General features: G+C 31.8%; 1 protein-coding gene across 1 annotated transcript; it reads right to left on the bottom strand.

The window, feature by feature from the left end:
- Positions 1 to 419: 419 nt before the first annotated feature.
- LOC134719986 (inter-alpha-trypsin inhibitor heavy chain H3-like) lies at positions 420 to 23771 on the bottom strand. The gene is made up of 12 exons (XM_063582801.1): positions 23543 to 23771; positions 19612 to 19769; positions 16105 to 16215; positions 15283 to 15524; positions 14224 to 14390; positions 13428 to 13713; positions 11598 to 12292; positions 9000 to 9090; positions 6648 to 6770; positions 5244 to 5357; positions 4322 to 4678; positions 420 to 1268 (listed from the first exon to the last, which is right to left on the bottom strand). The coding sequence occupies exons 1-12, from the start codon at positions 23618 to 23620 to the stop codon at positions 1027 to 1029; spliced, it is 2664 nt and encodes an 887-aa protein (XP_063438871.1). The 5' UTR covers positions 23621 to 23771; the 3' UTR covers positions 420 to 1026.
- Positions 23772 to 25205: the final 1434 nt, after the last annotated feature.

Raw genomic sequence — 25205 nt, 5'->3', positions numbered from 1 at the left:
GAATAAAAATTTCTAACTGACGTCGCCGACGTTATAAATTTATAAAGGGGAAAAACTGGCTTATCATGCCGCAAAGGGGAAAAATTGGCTTGATCCTCGTTTTCCCCCCATAACGTTGAGGGGGAAAAGTTGGATCATGCCAATTTTTCCGGGGGGAAATATTGGATCGATCCAGTTTTTCCCCCAGGAAAAATTGGCATGGGGGAAGAATGGCTATAGGACACCTGCCATAGTTAATATTTTGAAAATCACAAAGGCCCGTTGAGCACATTTTGCAAATTCTGAATAATATGTTTAAACAGATGTTAAAATTACAAAATTACTGAATATCGTGTCCGTGGTTACAACGCAACATGTTGAAATATATACACTTGTATTATAATAAAGTTTATTCGTAAATGTTATTTATAAAAAAAAAATTGAAGTGAATCGATGATTCAATATCATAAAAATATACAAATATATACAATATTATATAAAATTATAGTCGACATCAAACATATTATAACAAGATAATTATTGTCATTGTTGCCTTTTGTAGATGATCAATCTTTTACGCACATGCGTGTCCCTTTAAGATAAATCCTCAAGAGATTTACAGGACTTAGTTCTGATGATTCCTATATATTTGTAGGCACACAAGAGTTTTAGAGATAACCTTTTCGCCAATAAGTCGTTATTGACACGTTAGGGAATTTAGGGAAAGACCAAATTGCCGATGAAATTTTAAAACAGATTTTTCTTATGTCCCTTACTCGAAAAAAATCAAAATTTAATGTTTCTCCGATATAAACACACGCAGAGGAAAAGTTTGTTCTTAAAGTGATTGTGTTGATAAATCTATATAATTAGACCTTATTAAAATGGGTTCCTTTAAACGTTGGTTGACAAAAATAAAACGGCCAATATTTGATTCCTTACTGAAACGTTGATCAGTGAATATGAATGACATGGTCATCAACATCCAACCCATCAAAATTAAATTGATGGTAGTTCACATTTTTTTTAAAATTTATTTTATTATAGTTATGTAGAATCAATATCAGAAATAAAATAATGTTTTAGATCATCAGCTAGAAGTCCTTCAGTTTTCTTATACACATTCCAACACAATGCCATTTCACCAGTAATTATATCTGGCTTAATGTGAAGAATGGCATTAAAATGAGTTTTATTCGCATTTTCTGTCGCTTTAAAGTGTCCATGTTGTCTACCCCTTTTGTCCAGACTGATCTTAAACAGAGTTGTCTTTTTATGAACAAACTCACCTAAAATAGAAACAAAATATAATAATTAACAAGAATGTGTTCATATTAATAGGCGGATGTCCCACTCGCCCATCATTTTCGTTGTTCAGTGGACCATTAAATTGGGATCAAAACTGTTATTTGGCAGTACAATAAGAAAGATCATATCATACGGGAACATGTTTACTTAGTTTCAAGTTGTTCAGTTTCGACTTTTTCAACAACTACCTTGACCAAAAAAAATATTCTGAAGCAGGACAGACGGACGAACGAACGGTCGCACATACAAGAAAACATAATGCCCCTCTACTATCATTTTAATTGTACACCTGAGTACGTTTCGAAAACTACTTTTTGAAACTGTTTGAAGTGGACTGTTAATAACAGATAAAAGAAAATATAATCTGACCATTTTTCGACTTTTAAATTCGAAAATAAAAACGAATTATTAATTCAATAAATGGTATCCTTCGCATCCTTACAAGACAAAAGTCCGTCACATATCAATTGTCTGTTTTCAAGTCAACAAATACAGTTGACAACCAAATTAACTTGATCCTAGATCTACTCTTTTGTGACTGCTAGACAAGGACTGAGGTCGTCTTCTTTTGAACAGACCTGCTCGCGAGTGTAACCAATATTTTATTTCCTGTTTTTGAAAGGCACTTTAGAATATGCAAACATGTACATGTATAGCTATATTTTTATATAATATACATGATATACATTTATTCCAATTATTTGTATGTCGGTATATGTTAAATCGAGAATCAAGTTATTTTTTAAATACGCCATCAATCCGTACAATGCCGTCTTGATCTCAAACCAAAATTAAAAGTGAAGCAAACCAGACCAAAAGTTAACAAGAATGTGTCCATGGTACACGGATGCCCCACTCCCACTATCATTTTCTATGTTAAGTAGACCTGTAAATTGAGATCAAATCTTTAATTTAAATTAGAAAGATCATATTATAGATAAACGTGTGTACTAAGTTTCAAGTTGATTGGACTTGAACTTCATCAAAAACTAACTTGACCAAAAACTTTAACCTGAACTTCACACTATCATTTTCTATGTTCAGTGACCCATAAAATTGGGGTCAAAACTATAATTTGGCATTAAAATTAGAAAGATCATATCATGAGGAACATGTGTACTAAGTTTCAAGTTGATTGGACTTCAACTTCTTTAAAAACTACCTTGACCAAAAACTTTAACCTGAAGCAAAAGGACACACGGACGCACGAACGCACATACGGACGAACGGAGGCACAGATCAGAAAACATAATGCCCCTCTACTATCGAAGGTGGGGCATAAAAATGCAATATTTCTGCATGATTTAAGGTGGTTTTGTCAACGATCATACTTTATAGAACTTTGCGATTGAAATTTTGAAAAACATATATAGAATCGGACCAAGATCTGTTTTGACGGTTATAGTTTTGGTCCTTCCACTTTTCGTGGAAAGACCTTTTGTTTTTCTTCCGATTATTTTTTTGTATTTTTTTTCCCTCTGCCGTCTATGATGCTTTTTTGTTTTACAACATATCGAATGGATTTTTGGCCAATGATGTTGTACAGTAATGGGGGTTTAAAAAACCACCTGTGTGTCCAAACACTTATTTTTATTGGAGTTATCTCCCAGCGTCCCATTTTTCTTGTTATCTTTTTATCTCGGAAACCGTAAAAAATTTCAACAAACTGTATTCATCAAATTGTTCGCCTACTCTTGAAATGGTTTGGTTAATTTAAACGTGAGTGATCGGATGACATCTTATGGAAGTTATTTCCCTTTGGAAATTTAAAATAGGTGATATTTTGCATTCATTCATTTGACTATAAGTCGTAGAGACCTAATACCAGTTAATTTTCTTCTCATATATGTTATGATAATAAACACTTAACCCCTAACGAGCACGATCGTGCTTGATATTCATATCATGAAGACATAATTTTTCAATCAGTGTAATTGAAGTCTGGATCTTGCATGTCATTTCACTGCTAGTAGTCTGTTGCTATTTATGTATTACTGGTATTGTTTATTTTCTTTGGTTACACTTTCTGACATGAGACTCGGACTCCTCTTGAACTGAATTGTAATGCGCATATTATTATGCGTTTACTTTTCTACATTGGCTAGAGGTATAGGGGGAGGGTTGAGATCTCATCAACATGTTTAAACCCGCCGCATTTTTGCGCATGTCCCAAGTCAGGAACCTCTGGCCTTTGTTAGTCTTGTATTATTTTGAATTCTAGTTTCTTGTGTACACTTTGGAGTTTAGTATGGAGTTCATTATCATTGAACTAGTATATACATGTATATTGTTTAAGGGGCCAGCTGAAGGACGCCTCCAGGTGCGGGAATTTTTCGCTGCATTGAAGACCTGTTGGTGACCTTTTTCTGTTCTATAGTCGGGGTGTTGTCTCTTTGACACATTCCCCATTTCCATTCTCAATTTTACAACAGTTAATGATATGATATGTTTGCCAAATAACTGTTTACGATAGGGCGCAACTTCAACCCATTCAACCATTTAAGTCGAAGTGTTTTGGTTAACCCTTATAGGAATTTTTTCCCCTTTTGTATTTAAAATCAGTATTCACAACCGTATAAGTGATCAACCTGTGGTATTTTGATTTGAGATCACTGAACTGTGACCTTGAAATTGAGGTCAAGGTCAAAGGACAATTTTACGTTCTAGATTTTGACTTTTGCTAAAATTCTTTCTTGTTCATTATAAAACAATTAAGTCTTCTGCATTTGGTTGTAGACATTCCATCATGTACCAGGTAAACCAGAAATGAACATATTTTAAACGGATGTAGCCTATTGCAGACGAATCCTATAAAAAAAAGTACCTATAGATATAGGAAGATGTGGTGTGAGTGCCAATGAGACAACTCTCCATAACTGTAATTTTTAATATCAGTTTGAAGTTACAAATAACATAAACCCGGAGTAACCTTTTCCAACACTGTTCTTTAAAAAGCATTCTCGTTATCGAGGTGAAAAGACCTTCAATTGTTCTCTGAAGAATCGTCTTTTATTTATGATTTTAGAATTCTTACCTAATATACCACCTGCCATATTCGATACTCCTTTTTCGTTATCGATGTACATGTTCAGGTAGCTAACATCACGTTCAGTACCGTCTTTCATAAATCGGCGGATTTCAATACTAACGTTATTTCCAAAATATATATATACTGATCTTATATTTCCATAAATGAAGATTTTACTTCCTTCCATTTTAAAATCGAATAGGTCAGTCCAGGATTTTTCAGCTCCGTTAAATCTTATTTTGTCCGGTTTTATATGAATTCGTGAAGCAGGTGCCAGTACAACAATTTCTCCAATGAATGTTTTAAACTCTCCATCTTTCTTTTTCATTGTTGATCTTACAATACCAGCGTTAATGGTTATACCTGTTTAAAAAACGACGACAAAGAGAAATAAATGACAGGAAGCGAACGAATATTTGCTTAATGTTAATCGAAGTAATGTGTCGACAATTTTTTTTATTAATGTTGTGTCGACCATGAAACCGAATGAAGTTTCGACCAATAAACCAAATAATATGTCGACCAAGAAACCGAAGTATTAATCAACTAAAACACTTAATGAGGTGTCGACCAAAAAACCGACGTCTTTCTCAACATGATCAACTAAAACACTTAATGATGTGTTGTCCAAAAACACGTGATGTGTCGACCAATATACCACATTATATGTCGACCAAACATGCAATTGGTGTGTCGATCCAGAAAGTAAAATATTTGTCTTTCTGTAACGGTAGAAAGAAGATGAAAGTTACATACTTCACTCCTGCAAATTTGTTTTTTTCACATCCCCAAATCGTCAATCCACTATCTAAAAAAGCTTATAAATGTATTATGTTCGTCAGCAATTAAAATGTGTGTGCATTGTGAAAAAGAGTAATATGATTGTTGATTTGTTTATCAAAATCTTTAAGCAATTGACAATGCATACCTGCGATTGGATCTTTCAACATCCGGATAACATCTCCGTCACGTGCATCGACATCAAAGCATATCGAGAATTCTATACCATTTATCTTCAGCATAAAATGCGGATCTCCACCACCTGAAAATTAGGTCGTATACCAATCAAAATTAACTATTATAATCCACAAGTTACAAAGTAAGACAAAGGTATGTCCACTTCACAACTTGCATAACACCAGGAAATTGATAATGGATTTCGCCTAATAATCTTAATTTTATGGTGAAATAACGAACTTTTTATTTTTATTGAGAAATATTCACAGCGGTTTTCATTGAGTGTGTAGCCAAAGGTAATATTTTTGGTTAGATTGCTTGTTAGCTGAACAGTGACGTCATTATTATTTTATGTCTAAAACTACCCTTCTTTAAAAACAGAAACGTCCGACAGAAATCCTATCCATCTGTCTGTTTGATTATGCTTTTTCGAAAGGAGGGTAGTATATTTGACCTAATAATGACTTCACGGTTCAGCAAACAAGCAAGATAAACAAAGATATTACCTTTCGCCACACTGTGAATATAATCTGCTGTAAGAGGTACACATATAAGTCTGATTTAATTCAATATTAATAATGGATAGGGTCTGAATTATCAAAAAAATTATGAAAAAGGTGTTTTGCCCACTTTGAAACTTGTTTTGTCTTCATGTATGCCAGATATATAATTTGGGCGACAGTAATACTGTATTTGTATTAATAATTGTTATCTGATTCACATGAATATATGCTTGTTCAAAACATGTACTGCCTTTATCTGTTTGTATTTTGGTTCATATTTTCATCATGAACCATGTTCTTCTTTTGATGAAAATTCAATCAAAACCTAAAACAATGTCATACTAAAAAAACATCCATGTTCCAAAAGAGGGAATAAACTGTTATCCGTGTCTGTCTGTCCGTATTTTTGTCCGTCCAATTTGATTTTAGTTGCATTTTCTCTAAACACCAAAAATTGTCATTAAATTGCTGTCTCTTTGAAAATTACCCCAAATCTCCTTTATTTATGCCAATTTAATCTAGAACAGATCAAATGCTCAAGTTTACCATCAAATATAAGATGGATCATACTGAGTCCATTATTTTCTTAAAGCACTTACTTTAATTATATAAAACATTACTATTAAAAAGGAGGAAGGCAATTCACATTAACCGTATTTACATGTAGAAATTGTAAAGATTATACTTCCTCCCGTCAACAGTAAATTTGTTTTGACTACTCAAACCAAAACTTCATTTTTGTTTCAAAACCATGATACATGCAGCTTTATACAGTCAATTTTTCCATTTCAATTGTAAGCATACAGACAGAACATTTACAAAAAACAATGGCAATACAATTTATCGATTCACTTTATTTCAATTATACAAACCTCCTCCTCCTGAACTATAACCTCTGCCTCCACCTCCGCCACCTCCTCGCTTTGGACTGGTTCGTTTCTTATTTTTCGACGCAGAGCTCGTTTGCTTAGTACTAGATACCTTACTAAGAGCAACTATTTAAAAGAAATAAAACTTTCAATGTTTATGTGACAAAACTAGCTTAAAGTCGTTTCCATTCTATTGTGGAGACATTACTTATGAATTTTGTTTTAAAATTGATTTCGAGTAGTTTTGATTCAGAGTAATTTTGAGAATTCGTTACCCTCAAACTATAAAATAGCTTACAACAACAAACTTAAAGGATAAATTAATGTAATACATCTGTTCTCCTTACAACGGATCCGATTTTGCACAGTTATACCTCAGTAAATGAAAAAAATATTTGTATACGTAAATAAATCAAGAGAAAATGACTGCTTGAATCAATAACTGGAAATACATATTTTACAGTTTGTTATTATATCACACTGCAAAATGTATGGCGCCCCTTCTTAGCTTTCCATATATTAAATTATCTGCAAACTATTCAAACAAGGTGTACATATTTACAATCAAGATGAAATAAATCTTAACCAAATTTGATTAAATATGAGTGTTATGTTATTTTAGTTGCTCAAACAAAGTGTTAACATCAATGGACTATAACCAACTGGAATACAAGTGGGAGGTTAAACTGGCTATAAAACCAGGGTTAACCTACCATTTTTGGAAAATACATTGTTGTTCCTAAACCAAGTCAATAAAGTCTGTACCATATTCCAGTCGTTCGTTTGTTGATTGAATACAATTTCAAAACCAGACATTTTAATTTGGGTAGATGATTAGAACATAAACTTTATTAGACGTTAAATTGAGAAGAAACAAAAATATACAAATAGACCAAATGAAAGGTTATCTAAATTTTAGAATAAACTTGACGATGAGTTTTGTTCTCGATTGTAACTATACTCAACTTTAAGAGATCATTTATGAATGTTACCTACCAAATTAGGCTATTTACCGGATTTGACTGTTATCACATAAACAACACGACGGGTGACACATGTGGAGCAGGATCTGCTTATCCTTCCGGAGCACCTGAGATCACCCTAGTTTTTGGTGGGGTTCGTGCTGTTTATTCTTTAGTTTTCTATGGTGTGTCATGTGAACTATTGTTTGTCTGTTTGTCTTTTTCGTTTTTAGCCATGACGTTGTCAGTTTATTTTAGATTTATGAGTTTGACTGTCCCTTTGGTATCTTCTGTTCCTTTTTTTAAATTAAAAAAACAATAACTTAAAACCTGGTTATACAAATTTAAAACCACTATACCAGCTAAGACATTTTGTGAAACCTGAGTTTTGAAAACGAGGTACATTTCTATCAAAAGTAACCTTTATCACATCGAATTCTATGTTTTATGTTCAAACTTGTTATTCTTGATTATTGTATTCAAATGAGCACTAGCTACGAGAAATATAAAAAATATAAAAATATGATTTTTTTTTATTCAATCATTAATGAAAGGGAAATAGTGAAATAATATATCGCTTTTATCAGTCAGTCAATCTAAGTTAAGAAACATTGAAGACGAATTATTCACTTTCACACCTAAGTAAGAAGTAATTAATGCTTGAATGGTGCATGTTCAGTTATTTATATTTGTATAGTTGAAGGAAAAGTATTTCAACATTTCAAGTGAAACAAAATCAAATTATTTGATTGCTTCGATCCCTAAAAAACATTCTTATAAGGTGAAAACAATGATCTGCATATATTTTTTTTTAATCTATAAAATTTAATTAAACAGACCTATGAACATTTAAACGATCATGTTCATATCTATTTAAATCTATATGTATGTTTATACATTGTAGAGAATGTATGACCCTCGAAGATCTTCGGAGGTCTACGCGATATAGTTCGATTGCGTCTAAACTAAAAAACACACGAAACGAAGTTACATGTATATATTGTCGAACCCATGCCTTTTAAATGGTTTATTGTAGACCTTTTATAATATGGATAAATGTTTTATTGTTATTAATCAAATATGATAATTTGAGTCAAATCACTGAACATGAACTTGACAGCTAGTGCCCATTTAATACTGCGTTCTATTTTGTGTTATTTGCTTGACCAATATGGTTATATTTATCTAATGAAATCATATTAGCGCGTGTTCTGGTTATGTCAGGTTTTATGAACTCCCCTTTTTTGTTTACTTCGGAGCCCGGTGTTTTTGTTCAATATTCACGATTCTTCATTTTTGGATGGCTCATTTTTTTCTCTTATTCTTTGGTCCTTTATTCTATATTCTCTATTCTGTAAACCCCATCAAGACCTCATATATAAAATCAACATACGTCTTGCATCATCATTCTCTTCCAAGTCACCGAGATCTCGTTCATCTGGCTTTATTACAACCATAGAGGTCAATGGTGTGACGAACTTGTACTGAAATAAAGGTCGATAGTTGTCAAAACAGTGTATGATTGAAATAATTGTATATAAATGGTTTATAATATACGGACTACTTAAACAATATTTGTGACCTTTTTTTGTTGATCTTGTATTATTGCTTGTATTTTTTCTGTTTAAAGTTGCTCTATATCTCTTTTTAGCCTCAACACAAAAAAGGTAAAATAAATTGTCACCTTACGGCAATTACTACTTTAAAGAGTCTTCTAAAGATTTCGGCAACATTTTACTTATTTTAGAACTTGTCTGTCTTGTTTATTATTTTTGCTTTTTAAATAGCGTATCTATTTTTTTATTTTTCAAGATAATAGACAAAGACGAAAAAAAAACAAAAAGTCGTAAAAGAGCAAGGATTCAGATAAGGAGTCAACTGACGGTCTCGGTCATGTTTACCTAATCGTAGACCCTGTCACTGTTATCATTTTGTAATTGAAGTGTCAATCTATTATATACGGAAGCGTATTAGGGACATAGAAAAAATAAAATTGGCAGTGAACTTTTTTTTCTAAGTCGAAATTTTGACATTTCAAATCTCGAAATTTTGACTACAACTTGAAATTTTGACTTTTCAAATCCCGAAATTTTGACTTGAACTTGAAATTTTGACTTTATAAAAGGTCAAAATTTCAACTTTAAACTCAAAATTTCTATTTCAAACTCGAAATTTCAAGGTATTTTAAACTCAAAATTTCGACTTGTTTTAAACTCGAAATTTCGACTTATTTTTAACTCGAAATTTCAACGTATTTTAAACTCAAAATTTCGACTTATTTTAAACTCGAAATTTCGACTTATTTTAAGTCGAGATTTCGACTTTTTTAAAACTCAAAATTTCGATTTTCCTCAGTATTTAAACGTTTGCGTCTATCACATTCACAGTCATTTATATCAACAAGCGGAGAGCCATATACATCATAAATTTGATAAGCATATTTTAATAAACTAATCCATTTTAAAGAGGTTATTTTAGATAGAAAATCTTTTTTTTTGCCGAAGAATAAATAAAATATGTTTCTCGTTCAAATACATATTTCAAGTCTGGACTTCATATACATGATATATGTGTATCAAGACAACCTCGTTATTCCGACACACCTTTATTACGACATACTTTTATTCAACAGTCTAATATATAAAGACTAGGGTTAATAGTTGTGTCATAAGAATGCCAACTGGTACGGTTTAATCAATGTTCCAGAAAAAAGAACCAACAATTAAAAATTTCCAAACTAGAAAACTGAGCAGCTCATTGGTTGTTCTGAATATACATGGCATTTTTTGCTACTTGATTTACCACTGTTTAAACAAGGCAAAGTCAGTGACTTGCTATTGGGAATCTAAACAGGCCTTTGAAACTGTGATGCTAAATATCATCAGATTGTCGATCCTATGACAGTGACGTGGAAACTAAAACATGCCTGGAATATGGAGAAAAAAATTGTTCTTTCAAAATGCAGGTTCTTTCCGAAAGAAACTCTTCAATATTAAATACTAACTGATCTTAATTAAAGAACAAAACCAATTTCTGAATATAAATTGCAAAAATGTGTGGATGACGCTTTAATAATTTGCGTCTATGTCTACTCCTTCTACAATTATAATGACTGTGTTTGAATACTAACATCAAAGTTTTCAAAGTAATTAGAAAAAGTCAAAATTTCGAGATTTCAAAAGTCAAAATTTTAACTTTGAAATAAAAATTTCGAGATTTTAAAGATGGAATTTCGAGTTTAGAAAAAGTCGAAAATTTGAGTTTAAAGTTGAAATTTTGACTTTTTATGAAGTCAAAATTTCGAGTTTTAAAAAAGTCAAAATTTCGACTTTAAAAAAGGTCGAAATTTCAAGATTTTAGAAAGTCAAAATTTCAGTTGAAGTCAAAATTTCGGGATTTGAAAAGTCAAAATTTCAAGTTGTAGTCAAAATTTCGAGATTTGAAATGTCAAAATTTCGACTTTGAAAATAAAGTTCACTGCCAATTTTATTTTTTTCTATGTCCCTAATACGCTTCCGTAATTATAGTTATAACGATGATATGAAAAACCACTACCAGATAGATACACATCGTCATTGAAGAGCAATAAAACCAACAAGGAGTCGACTAATGATATCTGCCGTTGGACTTGTTTATAAATATTGTCTTGCTGGTAATTTGTGCTATTTAAGTTTCTATCTATGTATCATAGTTTTCAAGATAGTTGGTAAACATGAACAAAATGGGTAATTCTCGTCATTTAAGGGCAATTACTCTTTTCAGTAATCATCTGACATTTTATTGTGAACAGACACTAGGTGGATATTAACATTTTGAACATTTCTGTTACCCATATTTTCTTTATTTATATAGGTTTGAAAGAAAAGAGCAAAACATTTATTTTACTTTACATAAATATGTTTTTGTCATTTATTTAGCACTTATTTTCAGTTTAGTTTCCATGTTTAAGAGTCATTTAATAGATCAAATATTTATTACTAACACTAGTTACCTTCAAAGACATTGCTAGAGCCCTGTCATTTAAAATCTTCTTTTCAATTTCATTAGTTTCACCGATGGCTTCTTCTAGAAGTTGTTTGATTGTTAAATATGCCCATATTCTTTCCGTGATTTTCTCAAAGTCACCAGCTTTTGTCAATTCCGGATCACGACTCTGAATATCTGATTCAAGCTCCAGTTCAACATTTCCATTCACCCCATTACCAGTAACCAATAGATTCAGGACTTGTATGTTGTCGTCTGATAGTTTGCCAGCAATAACGATTTCTTTTCCGTTGAAAAACGTATCAAAGTTCATTTTTGTTGCATTTTCAGTAACATCGGTGTTTTTGTCAAGATATTTAAAGGTAACATTTTGTAACGCTGACGATGAAATTTCATCGTAGAAGCCCTTTATCTGTAGCGATGCATCAGAATCTTCAAATATCTTCCTAGCAACGCCTTTATTTTTTACTGCAACCTTTTTTACAAATTCATAATCTGCATTGCTTCCAAAGGCAAGACTATAAATAGGCAACCCTTTGGTATTTTTCCTGTCGATGTTATTAAGAACCGTATCAACGCCGGTATCGCCTAGCCCATCAGTAAGAAATACCAGTATTTTCTTTCGATTTCCCGTAGTTCCTTGACTTGGAATAGAATTCAAAAACCTTATTCCAGACAAAATTGCACCGTTGATATTCGTCCCTTCAAAAAAAAAAAAAAGGTAAGGAAACATCAAGTACAGTGAACAATAGATATCTAGGACTCACGATCAAAACATATAGTTTAGAAAATAAAATATATTATAAATCCGAAATATTATATATTTGACGTATCAAAAATGTAAGTATTTTTATTATATAATTTGAGCACCTGAGTTCACCCGGGTTGTGGACTGTTGTTTTCCTTTTTGTATTGCCTGCTTGAATGTTACTTCTCCGTATGGTCGTATAGTAATTTCATTACATGTAAATGTATGTTTCACGAGCATCCGTTTGTTTGATTGGCAAGAAAGCAATCGCGCGTCATTCAAAAATTAACCTTCATATCAAAATGAAATATTACACTCGTACACACATGTGCTTCGACAAAGAGTGCACATGTAAATAAGAGAAAACAACTTATTGAAAACTTTTTTTCCGTAGTTTTAGCATAAAAAATATGATAAAAAGAAATAAATGTTTGAATATTTCTTATAGTAACATGATAGGTTTGTAAAATTGTTGATCGTGCACACTTTTTTAGAATAACTCAAGCGCTTCATACAAAATGTGCTTCTGTCAACTTTTCAAAACTTCAATAAAATTGAAAAAAAGAAGCATTCGTTTCTTAAAACAAATAAAGTAAAATAACATTCACCATATCCTCATTCTTTTATATCCATATTTTCTTTATAATGATTGCACTACTCCAAGAAACTACTAAGCCTTTGATTATCCCACTACTTTATTTGAGTATGCCGTAAGTGTTATTCCCTTCTTAAATTTGTTGTACTTTTTGATAACATTTTCATAAATAGTAAGGGGCCTCGGTGCCAAATACGCCAGCTGAGTAGTCGAATAGCCTTCAACACTGATATTGTGAGTTCGAATCCCGAACGTGGTTGGTGCATTCGACTCCAATCTTAATTGACTAGGATTGTCAGTTTACCTACCTAAGGTCGATAGCTTTCTCCAGGCATTGCGACTTTTGCAAAGACTTAAAACTTACCGCTATGATATAGCACTATAATGCTGAAAATCGCGTTAAATAAAAATCTAATAACCAATAAAATCTATAAAAAAATGGAGAAAGATTTCTTTAAACTTTGTTTGGCATTTATTCTTTACAATATACTTACCTCCACCTGCTCTCATAAGTTTAACATATTGAAGTGCTTTCTGTTTATTTTTGTTGTTAGCAGACAGTAAGGTTTGCTGCCACAAATTATTGCCATTGCTGAACAGCATTATGTTGAAACGATCACCTTCGAAAAGATCTTTCAAAATACTATTCATGGCACTCTTTTGTTGTGCTATTTTAGTGCCGGACATAGATCCACTCACATCTAAGATGAATAAGACGTCTTTTGGTAAAGGATCCATACCTTCTGGTGCAAAGAAGTGCACAAAGTATCCGTCAACAACCTGTTAAAATACGATTTAACGACGTGCTTATTGTGAAGCATTTACGATTTGTTTAAAAAAAAAACACATTTATTTTTAAAAAATATATGAAAATAATTATGCAGAAGTAGAACTAAGACAAACATAAAAACAATCAATAGATGAGATCTTACAAAACTTCCTCAAAACAGTTCAACAGCTTTTTGACAATTTGCCTATACCATGTTTATTGAATCAGATGCGGAGTATATGGCAGCATTTCATGCAAGTTAATGGGTTGTTTTTCAATATTTCCTATACAATATGGTAGTCCTATACAACCTTTAATTTTAATTTCCACAAAAAAAAAAGCTTTGAATATTAAGTGGTGGGTGCGGTAGGACTTCACAAAATAGCTTCTTTAATTTGATGACTAGATAGTTAAAAATGTTTAATATGAATATCTACAAATCTCAATGAAATCTGATAAGGTCGTACTATTTCATGTTTTTTTGAAAGCAACCGAGTACAGATTAAACTTTATTCATTTACCATGACTTCACCAGCGTCAAATTTTCTCTGGACGTCATACTCGACAACAAACAATCCTGATATTCCCTGGTCAGACATCTGTTTCTGGTCATCGGTGGTCGGAGCATACTGAATAGTGGCAGACTTTGATGTTGGTCGGTCAATGACAGCCAATGCGTTTTTCTCTTCTATTAGAAATAAAACAAAAAAATATAATTTGAATTTGATTTATTGTCTGGGGTTGACTATAATGGATACAAAGTATGACCAGAAATCTTTTCAATCAATTCATGGAACGGTTTTTCAATGTTTGCGATAACGCTGCACGAATATTTGTTTCCCTTTCATGTTAATTTTTTCAAACAATAAAAGCAACCATTAGAAAGACATACTGAGAGAACACGATTAACTGCTGATAATACTATGATGTCATTCGTTATTTCTAACATAATTATATACATAATATTCTTATAAACCATTTATCTAACAAACACCATTATCTTGAGGGAACGAAATAACTTTTTTTGTTGGAACGACATATTATCTTGTCAGAGGGACTACACAGTATGTTAAAAGAAAAAAGAAATTCTTTCATGGCCGCTCTCTGCCATCCTATTAAGGTGTATTTAATAGATAATAGCACTTATACTTTATAGCACACAAATTATTAAGGTGTATTTAATAGATAATAGCACTTATACTTTATAGCACACAAATACAGTCATTGATTGTCAATTTTTGAGTCTGAATTATCATGTTCATCATGTCAAAATAAAAGACCCCTCAGGTATCTGTTGATGCATTCGCGACAAGCCAGGTAAGAGGTTGTACTGTGTGAACGTTTTCTCATCAAAGGGGACCGTATTTCTAACACTTAAAAATCATCCGTTTTTAATGTCATGAAATCGTCAACATGGGATCAGTATCAAAAACATAACGACTCCAACTAACTCTAGTACAATTATCCTTAAAATGATTTTTTTTATGTGTAAATTAAAACCTTGTAATTCCTTTCTACACTTACTACTGACGAACACAGTAATGTTGCTAACCCTTTTTTTCTATCAATGAACTAGTTACCTGTGATCCCCGAAATAATATCATTTCGGAGTGGTGGCACTGAGACCTTAGTAATGTCTCTTGACTCATGAAGATACACGTTAATTCGGAAATCCTCCACAATCTGACCTGGGTCTACATATATTATATGCTCGTATTGTTCATAGACTCGCTCTAATAATTCTTGGTAAGTAAGGTTAAAGGTCACTTTACTCTCTGCTGCTACGTTTACATCAACACTAAAACGATTGGTATGTCTGGGTCTGCAATGGAATAAAATGTTATTTGTAATATAGAGGCTTGCGCAATATGTTATATTTAGGAGTTTTCTCCGAATATTGCATAAATACCTAACGTTAGGGTTCATAAATTGCAGCTATTTTTGTAGGTTTTTTTTTCCCTACATTTATTTAAGTTCAAGACAAAAGTTTCCATTCTATGTTTATTTGTAGATGTGTTCTTATTTACTTTAATCAATCTTTAAATTGACATCCGTTAAAAATAAATAACCGATGTTTTGTTTTATTTCTTTATTTACTTTTGATGATTGTTTAGTAGGAATTAAAAAGATTTATTTTTTTTAGAATGAAAATAACCTGCTCTTTATTTCTTCTGTTTTATTCATAAATTAGCTTTACTAGTATTTCCGCTTTAAAGAAAATCTAACCGACGGAGAGTTATATCATCGGCAATCATACCACATCTTCTTTTATATATATATATATATATATTAATTGCAAATCATTAATGGTTTAAAGTTTAAAAATCAGAATAACATTCTTTAAATAAAATTGGTTTCTTTTAATTGAAACATTTAATAACTTACTGTGATCGAGTACTTACTTTTGTGCCACATGTCCGGCACTTTGACCCTTCTCCTTTGCTGTATCATATTTCTCTTTCGCTTTCGCTTTCTCGTTGATTTCTCCCGGATACACCTGTCCATCAATTTCCCTGAAAAATTTACAGCACATTATATTAATAAATAAATTTGGTGTATTTACTGTCTTCTGATAGGTTAAAATCATTAGTTTTATTTTCTATGTTGTCAATTTTGATAGCGACACGCCCACTCTGACGTAGAGTATTCCTACGCCAACATGTATGTACGTTGTATTTTGGTAATCTTAATTATACAAAACGTTCTTTGCGCCTTTTTTTATAGAATAAAATTGAGAATGGAAATGGGGATTGTGTCAAAGAGACAACAACCCGACCAAAATAAAAAAAACACACAACAGCAGAAGGTCACCAACAGGTCTTCAATGTAGCGAGAAATTCCCGCACCCGGAGGCGTCCTTCAGCTGGCCCCTAAACAAATATATACTAGTTCAGTGATAATGAACGCCATACTAATTTCCAAATTGTACACAAGAAACTAAAATTTAAATAATACAAGACTAACAAAGGCCAGAGGCTCCTGACTTGGGACAGGCGCAAAAATGCGGCGGGGTTAAACATGTTTGTGAGATCTCAACCCTCCCCCTATACCTCTAACCAGTGTAGAAAAGTAAAAGCATAACAATACGCACATTAAAATTCAGTTCAAGAGAAGTCCGAGTCTGATGTCAGAAGATGTAACCAAAGAAAATAAACAAAATGACAATAATACATAAATAACAACAGACTACTAGCAGTTAACTGACATGCCAGCTCCAGACTTCAATTAAACTGACTGAAAGATTATGATTTCATCATATGAACATCAGGCACAATCCTTCCCGTAAGGGGTTTAGTATCATACCATCATAACATATATGAGAAGAACATAACCCTTGTCATGCCAACAACTGTTTTTAGAATAAATGTGTTTAGTTCCGACGCAAAGACCTTATCAGTGACTCAATATTAACGCCAAAATATGCAATCTTTAATGACTTGACAACAGTATCGTAATTATATCCCTTCTTAATAAGTCTGTTCAAAGGTTTTGTAAGTTTATGAGGTGAATACTGACACCTTTGTGCTTTATAAAGAATATTTCCATAACAAATTGGATGTGAAATACCTGAACGTATAAAAAGTCTGCATGTTGAGCTATATTTACGAATGATGTCTTTATACCGATGATAAAATTTAGTAAATGTTTTGACTAGTTTGTGATATCTAAAACCCTGGTGTAATAATTTTTCAGTAATACATAAATTTCTCTCGTTAAAATCTAAAACATTGTTACATACACGAGCGAATCGTACAAGTTGAGATATATAAACACCGTAAGATGGTGACAAGGGAACGTCACCATCTAAAAACGGATAATTAACGATAGGAAATGAAAAATCATCCCTTTTATCATAAATTTTAGTATTCAGCTTTCCGTTAGTGATATAGATATCAAGATCGAGGAAAGGGCAGTGGTCATTGTTAGTATTAGCTTTATTTAAAGTGAGTTCACCAGGATAAATTTCATTAATATACATACTGAAGTCGTCATTATTGAGAGCCAAAATATCATCCAAATATCTAAAAGTATTATTAAATTTGTTTATCAGATGTTGTTTTGATGGGTCTTTGCTTATTTTTGTCATAAATTGTAACTCGTAACAATACAAAAAGAGGTCCGCAATAAGTGGTGCACAGTTAGTCCCCATTGGAATTCCGATAATCTGACGATATACGGAATCCCCAAAGCGAACAAAAATGTTATCTAGTAAAAATTCAAGGGCATATATAGTATCAAAGCATGTCCAATTAACATAGTTTTTTTGTTTATTGCTACTAAAAAATGACCTAAAAGAGTTTGAACATATATATTCACATTCTGATTTTTTGAATGCCCATTTAATTAGGTGTGTGAATTTTTTCTTAATGAGAATGTGAGGCAATGTGGTATACAGGGTAGAAAAATCAAAACTTTGAACAGATTCAAAATCACCAATATAAGCATGCAATTTATCAAGTACTTCCAACGAGTTCTTGACACTCCAAAAGTAATTTATTCCACTATTTTCGAAGGCCTTATTTGAACAATTTATTATAAGGTTTTTAATTGTACCAAGTGTGCTGGTAAGAATAATAGACAATTTAGTAGTTGAACAATGGCTTGAAGACGAAATAAATCTATATTTGTAAGGGGTTTTGTGTAGCTTCGGAAGCCAATACATAGTTGGAACTTTCATTGTATTTGGCTCTGCTTGTAAAGCGGTGGCTAAAAGTTTATGTTTGTTACAGATTTCGTTTTCTGAAAATGGAGTCAGTTGGAATGTTGGTGAATTGGTGATTTCCTTTTTCAGAACCTCGATGTAAAATTTACGTCAAACAATAATAATATTATTAGCAGCTTTATCGGCCGGGACAAAAACAAATTCCTTGGCTAGTTCTTTTAGTTTATGTTTGATACGAGAAATAGGTTTATTGTGGTTATTGTTAATAGTAAAATGTTCTTTAAAATGTTGAATACGTATATCAACTATCTTCATTACTGAATTAAAAAAAGAGTCCAAAGATTTTTTGTCAGCTTTTTCCCGTTTTATCCATTTCATACAGTAAGTATGGAGTGAGTCGTGGATGATATTACGACACTCATTCCAATTAATAATTGACGGGGGACGATATTTAGGTCCTTTACTGAGAAATGATTTTAACTCTCGGTCTTGAACGATGTTAAGATCTCCTGTTATAACATGGGAAATGGGTCCATAAATATATTCGGAATTACTGCAATTACATGAAGTAGGTGTATTTTCACTGATATTAACATCTTTACACAATTGACTATAATTAAACACAAATTTTCGGGTAGATTTCTTGTAAATATAACAAATAAGAGGTAGCTCAGTATTGTCAAAATATCCAGGAATTTGTTCTTTAACAGAATGGTCGTTAAATATACCGGCAATATTTACAAAATCAAAGCCTTTATTGACATACTTAATTTTAATTTATCTATAATAAATGATAAGAAATTTATTTATAATAAATGGCAATGATTTGTTTTGATTTTATTGAACCATAAAACCAATTTTTGCAATGTGAAGAGTCAAAAATTTGTTTTATGGTTCAATAAATTCAAAACAGATAATAGGCATTCATTGAATATTTAAAATTGATTATAGCGAATTTTCAGATGGTTAAATAAAAGCAGTGTGACATTTTTTTAAAATTTTTATTGAATTTTGAATTTTATTTATTAATTGCAGTTTACAAGAATTAAATTTGCGCTCTTATGAATCAATTTTGCAACGTTCTCATGAAACATTTTAGGTTTTGTAGAAGATTTTTTTGTTAAGTTAACAGAAAATTGAAAATGTGATTCAAATTCTTTTTTTAAATCTGAAAGGTTACACACGTGACAGACAGATATATTTATGTCTTCGTTACTTTTTGTCAACATCAACATTTTAAACTTACATAACAAATTCAGTAATGAATGCTGCATCTGGAAGGGTGACTTCAAAATGTGCTTCAACTGAAGCTTTTGCACTGTTAGCAACTTTGCTGGTTACTAAAGTTGTTGCAAATCGGAATTTCACATCAGATTTTATGTGCATATAATATATTCTAGGATTCTGAAAAACAAAATAATATACCTTATGCATGAATATTCATTTTCCTACGTGAAGCGGTCTTTACTATTCTCGTCAACGAAACGGTCAAATGAATTAAAAATACTGTCATACAAGGCATTCTACAAATAACCACATTACATAACGAAGAGAAATTGACTTCTGTTGTTTTAATTTTAGTTTAAGGAAGAACAGTATTATTAACTTCAAGCGATAACTTTTGTCGAAGGCTTACAGACATGTCGTTATGTGCGTCCCCTTCCCGAGTTATTGTTACTCAGTAAAAAAAAATTTTTTAAAATGAAAAAAAAAATGCTTTAAAATTAAAAGTTTGTACGATTTGAATTTTATAATAATTTTGTAATACTATGCAACATACAATATTCAAACAATATTCAAAACAAAAATTACGAAATACTGTGTAAACGATTGAAATTTTAAAAACTTTACTCTTCAAAAGTTAAGGAATAACATGACGATTAAAAATCAGTAAGAGACTGAAAAATGATTATCCAGAAACAAGAACGATCAGTTTTGGCACAATGTGCATTAAATCCGAGCGATTAAGAAAATAGGTTCCTGATTAACGTTTAAACGCTGCTTTGTTGAAAAAATTTGCCTTTTTAACTCTTTAATTTGGATTCCAGCGTCACTGGTGAGTCTTTTGTAAAGGGAACGCGGGTCTGGCGTAAATACGAAATTTCATCCAGCAGGTATCTATGGTTAGTTTATGTTTCTTCTGTACTGTTAATCTTAATTCAATTTGTGCTTTTTAAATCAGTGAACATTGACATTTATTCTATTTATAATATAACATTTGCTAATGTCAATGTTCATTAAAGACAAATTTAAACAGGCACATCAATTTTTTTTTATTACATGAAAGAAACTTCTTTGCAAGTAACAATTGAACACTAATTTCGCTTACTGAAATTATGAGCCTTAAGTGCCAGTCTCCCTAAGAATCAGGCAGTGGTGAAAACATGACCAAAAAAACCCACCCAACTTGACATTGATGTCAGTCCATAAAATGTAGTAATGCACAAAAATAACATTCATTTCCGTTATCCGTTCTGGTAATAGAAGATACAATTTGGTTGAAATGCACTAGAAATTAAGGAATAAGGGGAGCTAACTCTGTAACTTGCTATCATTCTAACCAATTTTCTAACCAAGTTATTTGTTATTACCAGACACACACAAACGAAAGACCTATTATTTTTAACTCAGGATGATGGTTAGTATTAAATAGCATGATTAGCTTGGTGGGTTTTTTCTGACCATGTTTAAATTTTTACCTAAATTGCCTGATTCTTATAAAGACTGGCACTTAAGTTGAAAGTGCAACGATAAAAAAACCTAAAAGGACAAATAAAAGACGAAGTCGAAGAGGTTTAATCAAAACATTTCGAACAATTTTGCCAAGTATAGCCTAAGTTAAACCATTCCTAGGGTAGACATTTCTATATAAATGACTATATTAGATAACACGACGGGTGCCATATACGGTGCAGGAAATGCTTGCCCTTCCGGAGCACATGATTTCACTCCCGGTTTTTAGTGGAGTTCGTGTTGTTTCTTATTTCTTATTTATAACTGTTAATGTAATTTTTTGTAAAAGTTTTGTGAGTCTTTGTTTACTCCTTGGTTTTGATTGTTATTGTCTTATCATCAATGATCTTTGTTTACTCCTTGGTTTTGATTGTTATTGTCTTATCATCAATGATCTTTGTTTACTCCTTGGTTTTGATTGTTATTGTCTTATCATCAATGATCTTTGTTTACTCCTTGGTTTTGATTGTTATTGTCTTATCATCAATGATAATTCAAATCATCACAAAAAGTGATGACCTCTTGGCTGGTGATTAATTTGTACTATCGGACAGGAAACCACCACTAAATTAAAAGTCACTTAATATGACAGACAGCTGAAACGGAGTACAGAGAGGCGGAATGTTGAGTGATAGGAACGTAGATAGCTTGATTGAAAAATATCGTCATACGTAATCCAGGGTTAAATATTTGGACATCTTGTTCCAAAATGAAAGCATATTTAAATGTGATTCGCTGACTTTATTGCAATACATGTACTTTACTTCTCTTAAAAGTAAAATAATAAAAATACCGAACAACCAAAATCAAACGCTCAAACACATTAAACGAATGGATAACAACTGTCATGTTCCTGACCCGGTACATGCATTTTGTTGGACTAAACCTGGTTTTGTAGCTAGCAAAACCTCTCACTAGTATACAAATTCATTATATTGACAACAATGTGTGAACAAAACAATCAGACATAATAGGTAGACAATGTAAAAAATCAGGATGAAACAATCAACATTGTTTTATATCTTAATTTCGATAAAAAATAAACAAACATGTCACCAAGGAAACACAAAAAGAAATATGATCAAAACACATTAGCAAAAATTAATGTCAAGAATAAAAATTTACATTAGCATAATAACACTGAAACATTGACTTCTATAATAAGTTGTTCTTGTCCTCAGCTAAAATACACATATCCCTAAGACAATTCAGACCAAGTCATGAAAGTGTTTAGTTACGCATGATCAGTCGGAAACCAGCTTGAAATAGAACAAAAGAATCGAAGCTCGTTTTTTTAGAGAAGGCGAAAAATGTTTATTGTATTGTTTACTATAGTGACATTTTTTTTAAAGTTAATAGAAACAAACAAAGAGAAGGCTAAATATTGCAATTTTCTCCTCAATTACGAGGTGTTTTATTTTAAAAAGTTTTCAATTTATCTAGTACATAGTTAAGCAGATCAATTAGAAATCAAGTCGACGACATGGGTATCTTTCAAGTTGGATGACGAAAATGCATAACTGATATTTTGGAAAAAATTACCACGGACAGAAAACATACCAATCTATCAGTTCAGTAATTTTCGTGTCTGCCCTTCCATTATGTGATTGAAGAAAAAATTCCAAAAAATAGGTAACAATTGTATCGAAAAGAGAAAATCGAGTGCACCTTTTTATGTTAGGGCGTGTTTGAGTTGAGTATTTTGTCTTGATATCGTACAAAGTAAGAATATTTCATACATCGTCTAGCTTCAGATTCTATCATTTTTATATATTAAAGCTACAGCTTGACTTTATAACAAAAAAAAAATGACAGTACCAAAAGATGAAATATATGGGTCAAGTAAAATACCTATCTAGTGAGTCACAAAAACAGAGAAAGTGTGTTCGAATAGCTATTTTTTTTACTGAAAGTACTTGACGACAGTCTAACAAGTTGGATGATGAAAATGCATATCCTCGAAAAATTATAATTTTGTGTGTGTGATAACTAGGGTTTATAGTCTTCATACACTTAAAAAATCTAGTCTGCCCTTCCACGAAATATTTTTTTAAATGTTTATGAATTTTTGAAAATTCCACCTGACAACCCGTCAGACAATAGTTTTAAGTTGAATTAATGCAGACAAGATCAGTAACTGATGCTCATTAGCTAGTTATTACATTTTCTTTTAAAATATAACTGACATATAAGGATCGTGATGGTGCAATGTGGATAAATTTATCGGTTTCCAAGAGCAAAATTGGTAGCGCGTCATCCCTACCATGGCTTCCATTTCTACGATTGTGAAAATTAACTGGCGTAATGGGGAGATAATTTTGACGAAGTAGACTCCTGACTGTGATAGGACTTTTATGTGAAGAAAGCATACGTCACAATACGGACCGCTTGACACATTTAATTTTTGAAGCATTACCTTTCAACCGGACAAATAAACTTCTTACCTGTGTTTCTGAATTTACAATCTGCATAATCAAAAAAGAAATCACTACAAGTGAATGAAGAATCATTGTCCCGTCCATGTTCAGTCACTGTTGGTTAACAAATTAATGAGCACCTATAACACACGAATTATGTATCTGCAGCAAGCTAATGCCGACAACGTATTCAAAAACCCAGAACACTTAGTTCGCGGTTAGAATCTGAAGGACGTCTCAAAACAATATTAACCTGCAGTTTATTTGTGTATAAGTGTATTTTTATCTTACTTTAATCGTGTTAATAGCACAAAGGTAACTTTATATATCGAACAACGGAATTTGTTTACTAGTTAAAAGTTTTTTAATAAGACAAATATACGACAGTCAGAATTTTCGATTTATTTCACTTAACTGGGCGGAGTTAAAACAGTTCGCTCATCATTGACCAGTCTTGGTCATCGTGAATTTGTTTGGTGACACTTTTAGGTGATTAGATGAAATCAATGATAAATAAACCGTGAATCATCCTTGTCACAGACATCTTCAAATAGACTGTCCTTATGTAAATTAAGACGTCCGATCAGTTGAAATAACGTTGTTCAGCCAATTCGTAATAATTATAATTGCCAAATAAAATACCAATAATTAACTCAATTTTTATCATACACATAATTTTCATATTCTATATTCCCTATTTCACTTTTCACTTCCACTTTTAAAGATACAATGAATACTAATAAATATGAGAAAAATAATAATATCTAAGGTAAACAAGTTTAAAATGACCAAAACGCAAAAACTAGTGTTTATACTTCAATTCAGATAGAAAACTTTTGTGTGCCATAACTACTAAGTAAGAAGAGACATGATGACGCTTTGTTAAGTACATTTTACTGTCTTTGTGAGGTCTAAGTTTAAACATTTTGTATCTTTTTTTTTATTGTATCATATGCAAATAGTTTCAATTTGTCCTCATGTGTTCATCATAACGAAAGGAATTATACAAATAGTAATAAGATATGATATGACTGATTATCAAATGTTTTCCCTAAGTATCCTTTGTTGTTGTACAACAGTTAATTGTTTGATGCAGATTTTACATATTTCGTCTTGTGAAGTTTATGCAGATCATAATCTACATTCTTTACGAATATACATTTATTACAATCAGGGTTGAATGCTATTTCAGCTTTTGTTGGTTTTCCCCTGATACATTAAACATTTAAAAAGATGGAATTCCCACAACTATTAGTAGACAAGTGCTACTTATTATTAAAGTGTACATGTACTTACACTGAAGGTTAAACATTTCGCTTTTCTGTATACGTGATGACAGTGATTGGCAAATATTGTTATGAATAAAGCTTTTCTTCTCATGTAGCAGAAATGAGTTTTCCCACAGATCATCGTTTAAAATAGCAGAATTGAAATAACCTACAATATTACTATCTAAACGATGAGCTGAATAAATAGAAAGACTAGGTGTTGATTCGCATGGTGATTTTCATATTTTTATATATGCCATATATATGTTTTTATTTCAGAGCATGATTTAAAACTATTGGTGCTACTTAAGGATTATGACATTCGATATCCTTTAGCCAATTTAGTTAATTACTTTTCATGTTTAGTCTATTTTTGTAATATATATCCTGTACCAAGTCAGGAATATGACAGTTGTTATCCA

Source organism: Mytilus trossulus, chromosome 1 (assembly GCF_036588685.1).
Source record: "Mytilus trossulus isolate FHL-02 chromosome 1, PNRI_Mtr1.1.1.hap1, whole genome shotgun sequence".
NCBI classification, from domain to species: Eukaryota; Metazoa; Mollusca; class Bivalvia; order Mytilida; family Mytilidae; genus Mytilus; species Mytilus trossulus.
The sequence above is the reverse complement of the archived record's forward strand: the minus strand, read 5'-3'. Positions and strand labels throughout refer to the sequence as shown.

Coding starts and splice junctions, on each gene's coding strand:
- LOC134719986 (XM_063582801.1), bottom strand. CDS start 23,620: ATGGACGGGACAATGATTCTTCATTCACTTGTAGTGATTTCTTTTTTG. Junction 14,391..15,282: donor TATTATTTCGGGGATCACAG/GTAACTAGTTCA, acceptor TATTTCTAATAG/AAGAGAAAAACGCATTGGCT. Junction 12,293..13,427: donor ACTTATGAGAGCAGGTGGAG/GTAAGTATATTG, acceptor TTTTTTTTGAAG/GGACGAATATCAACGGTGCA.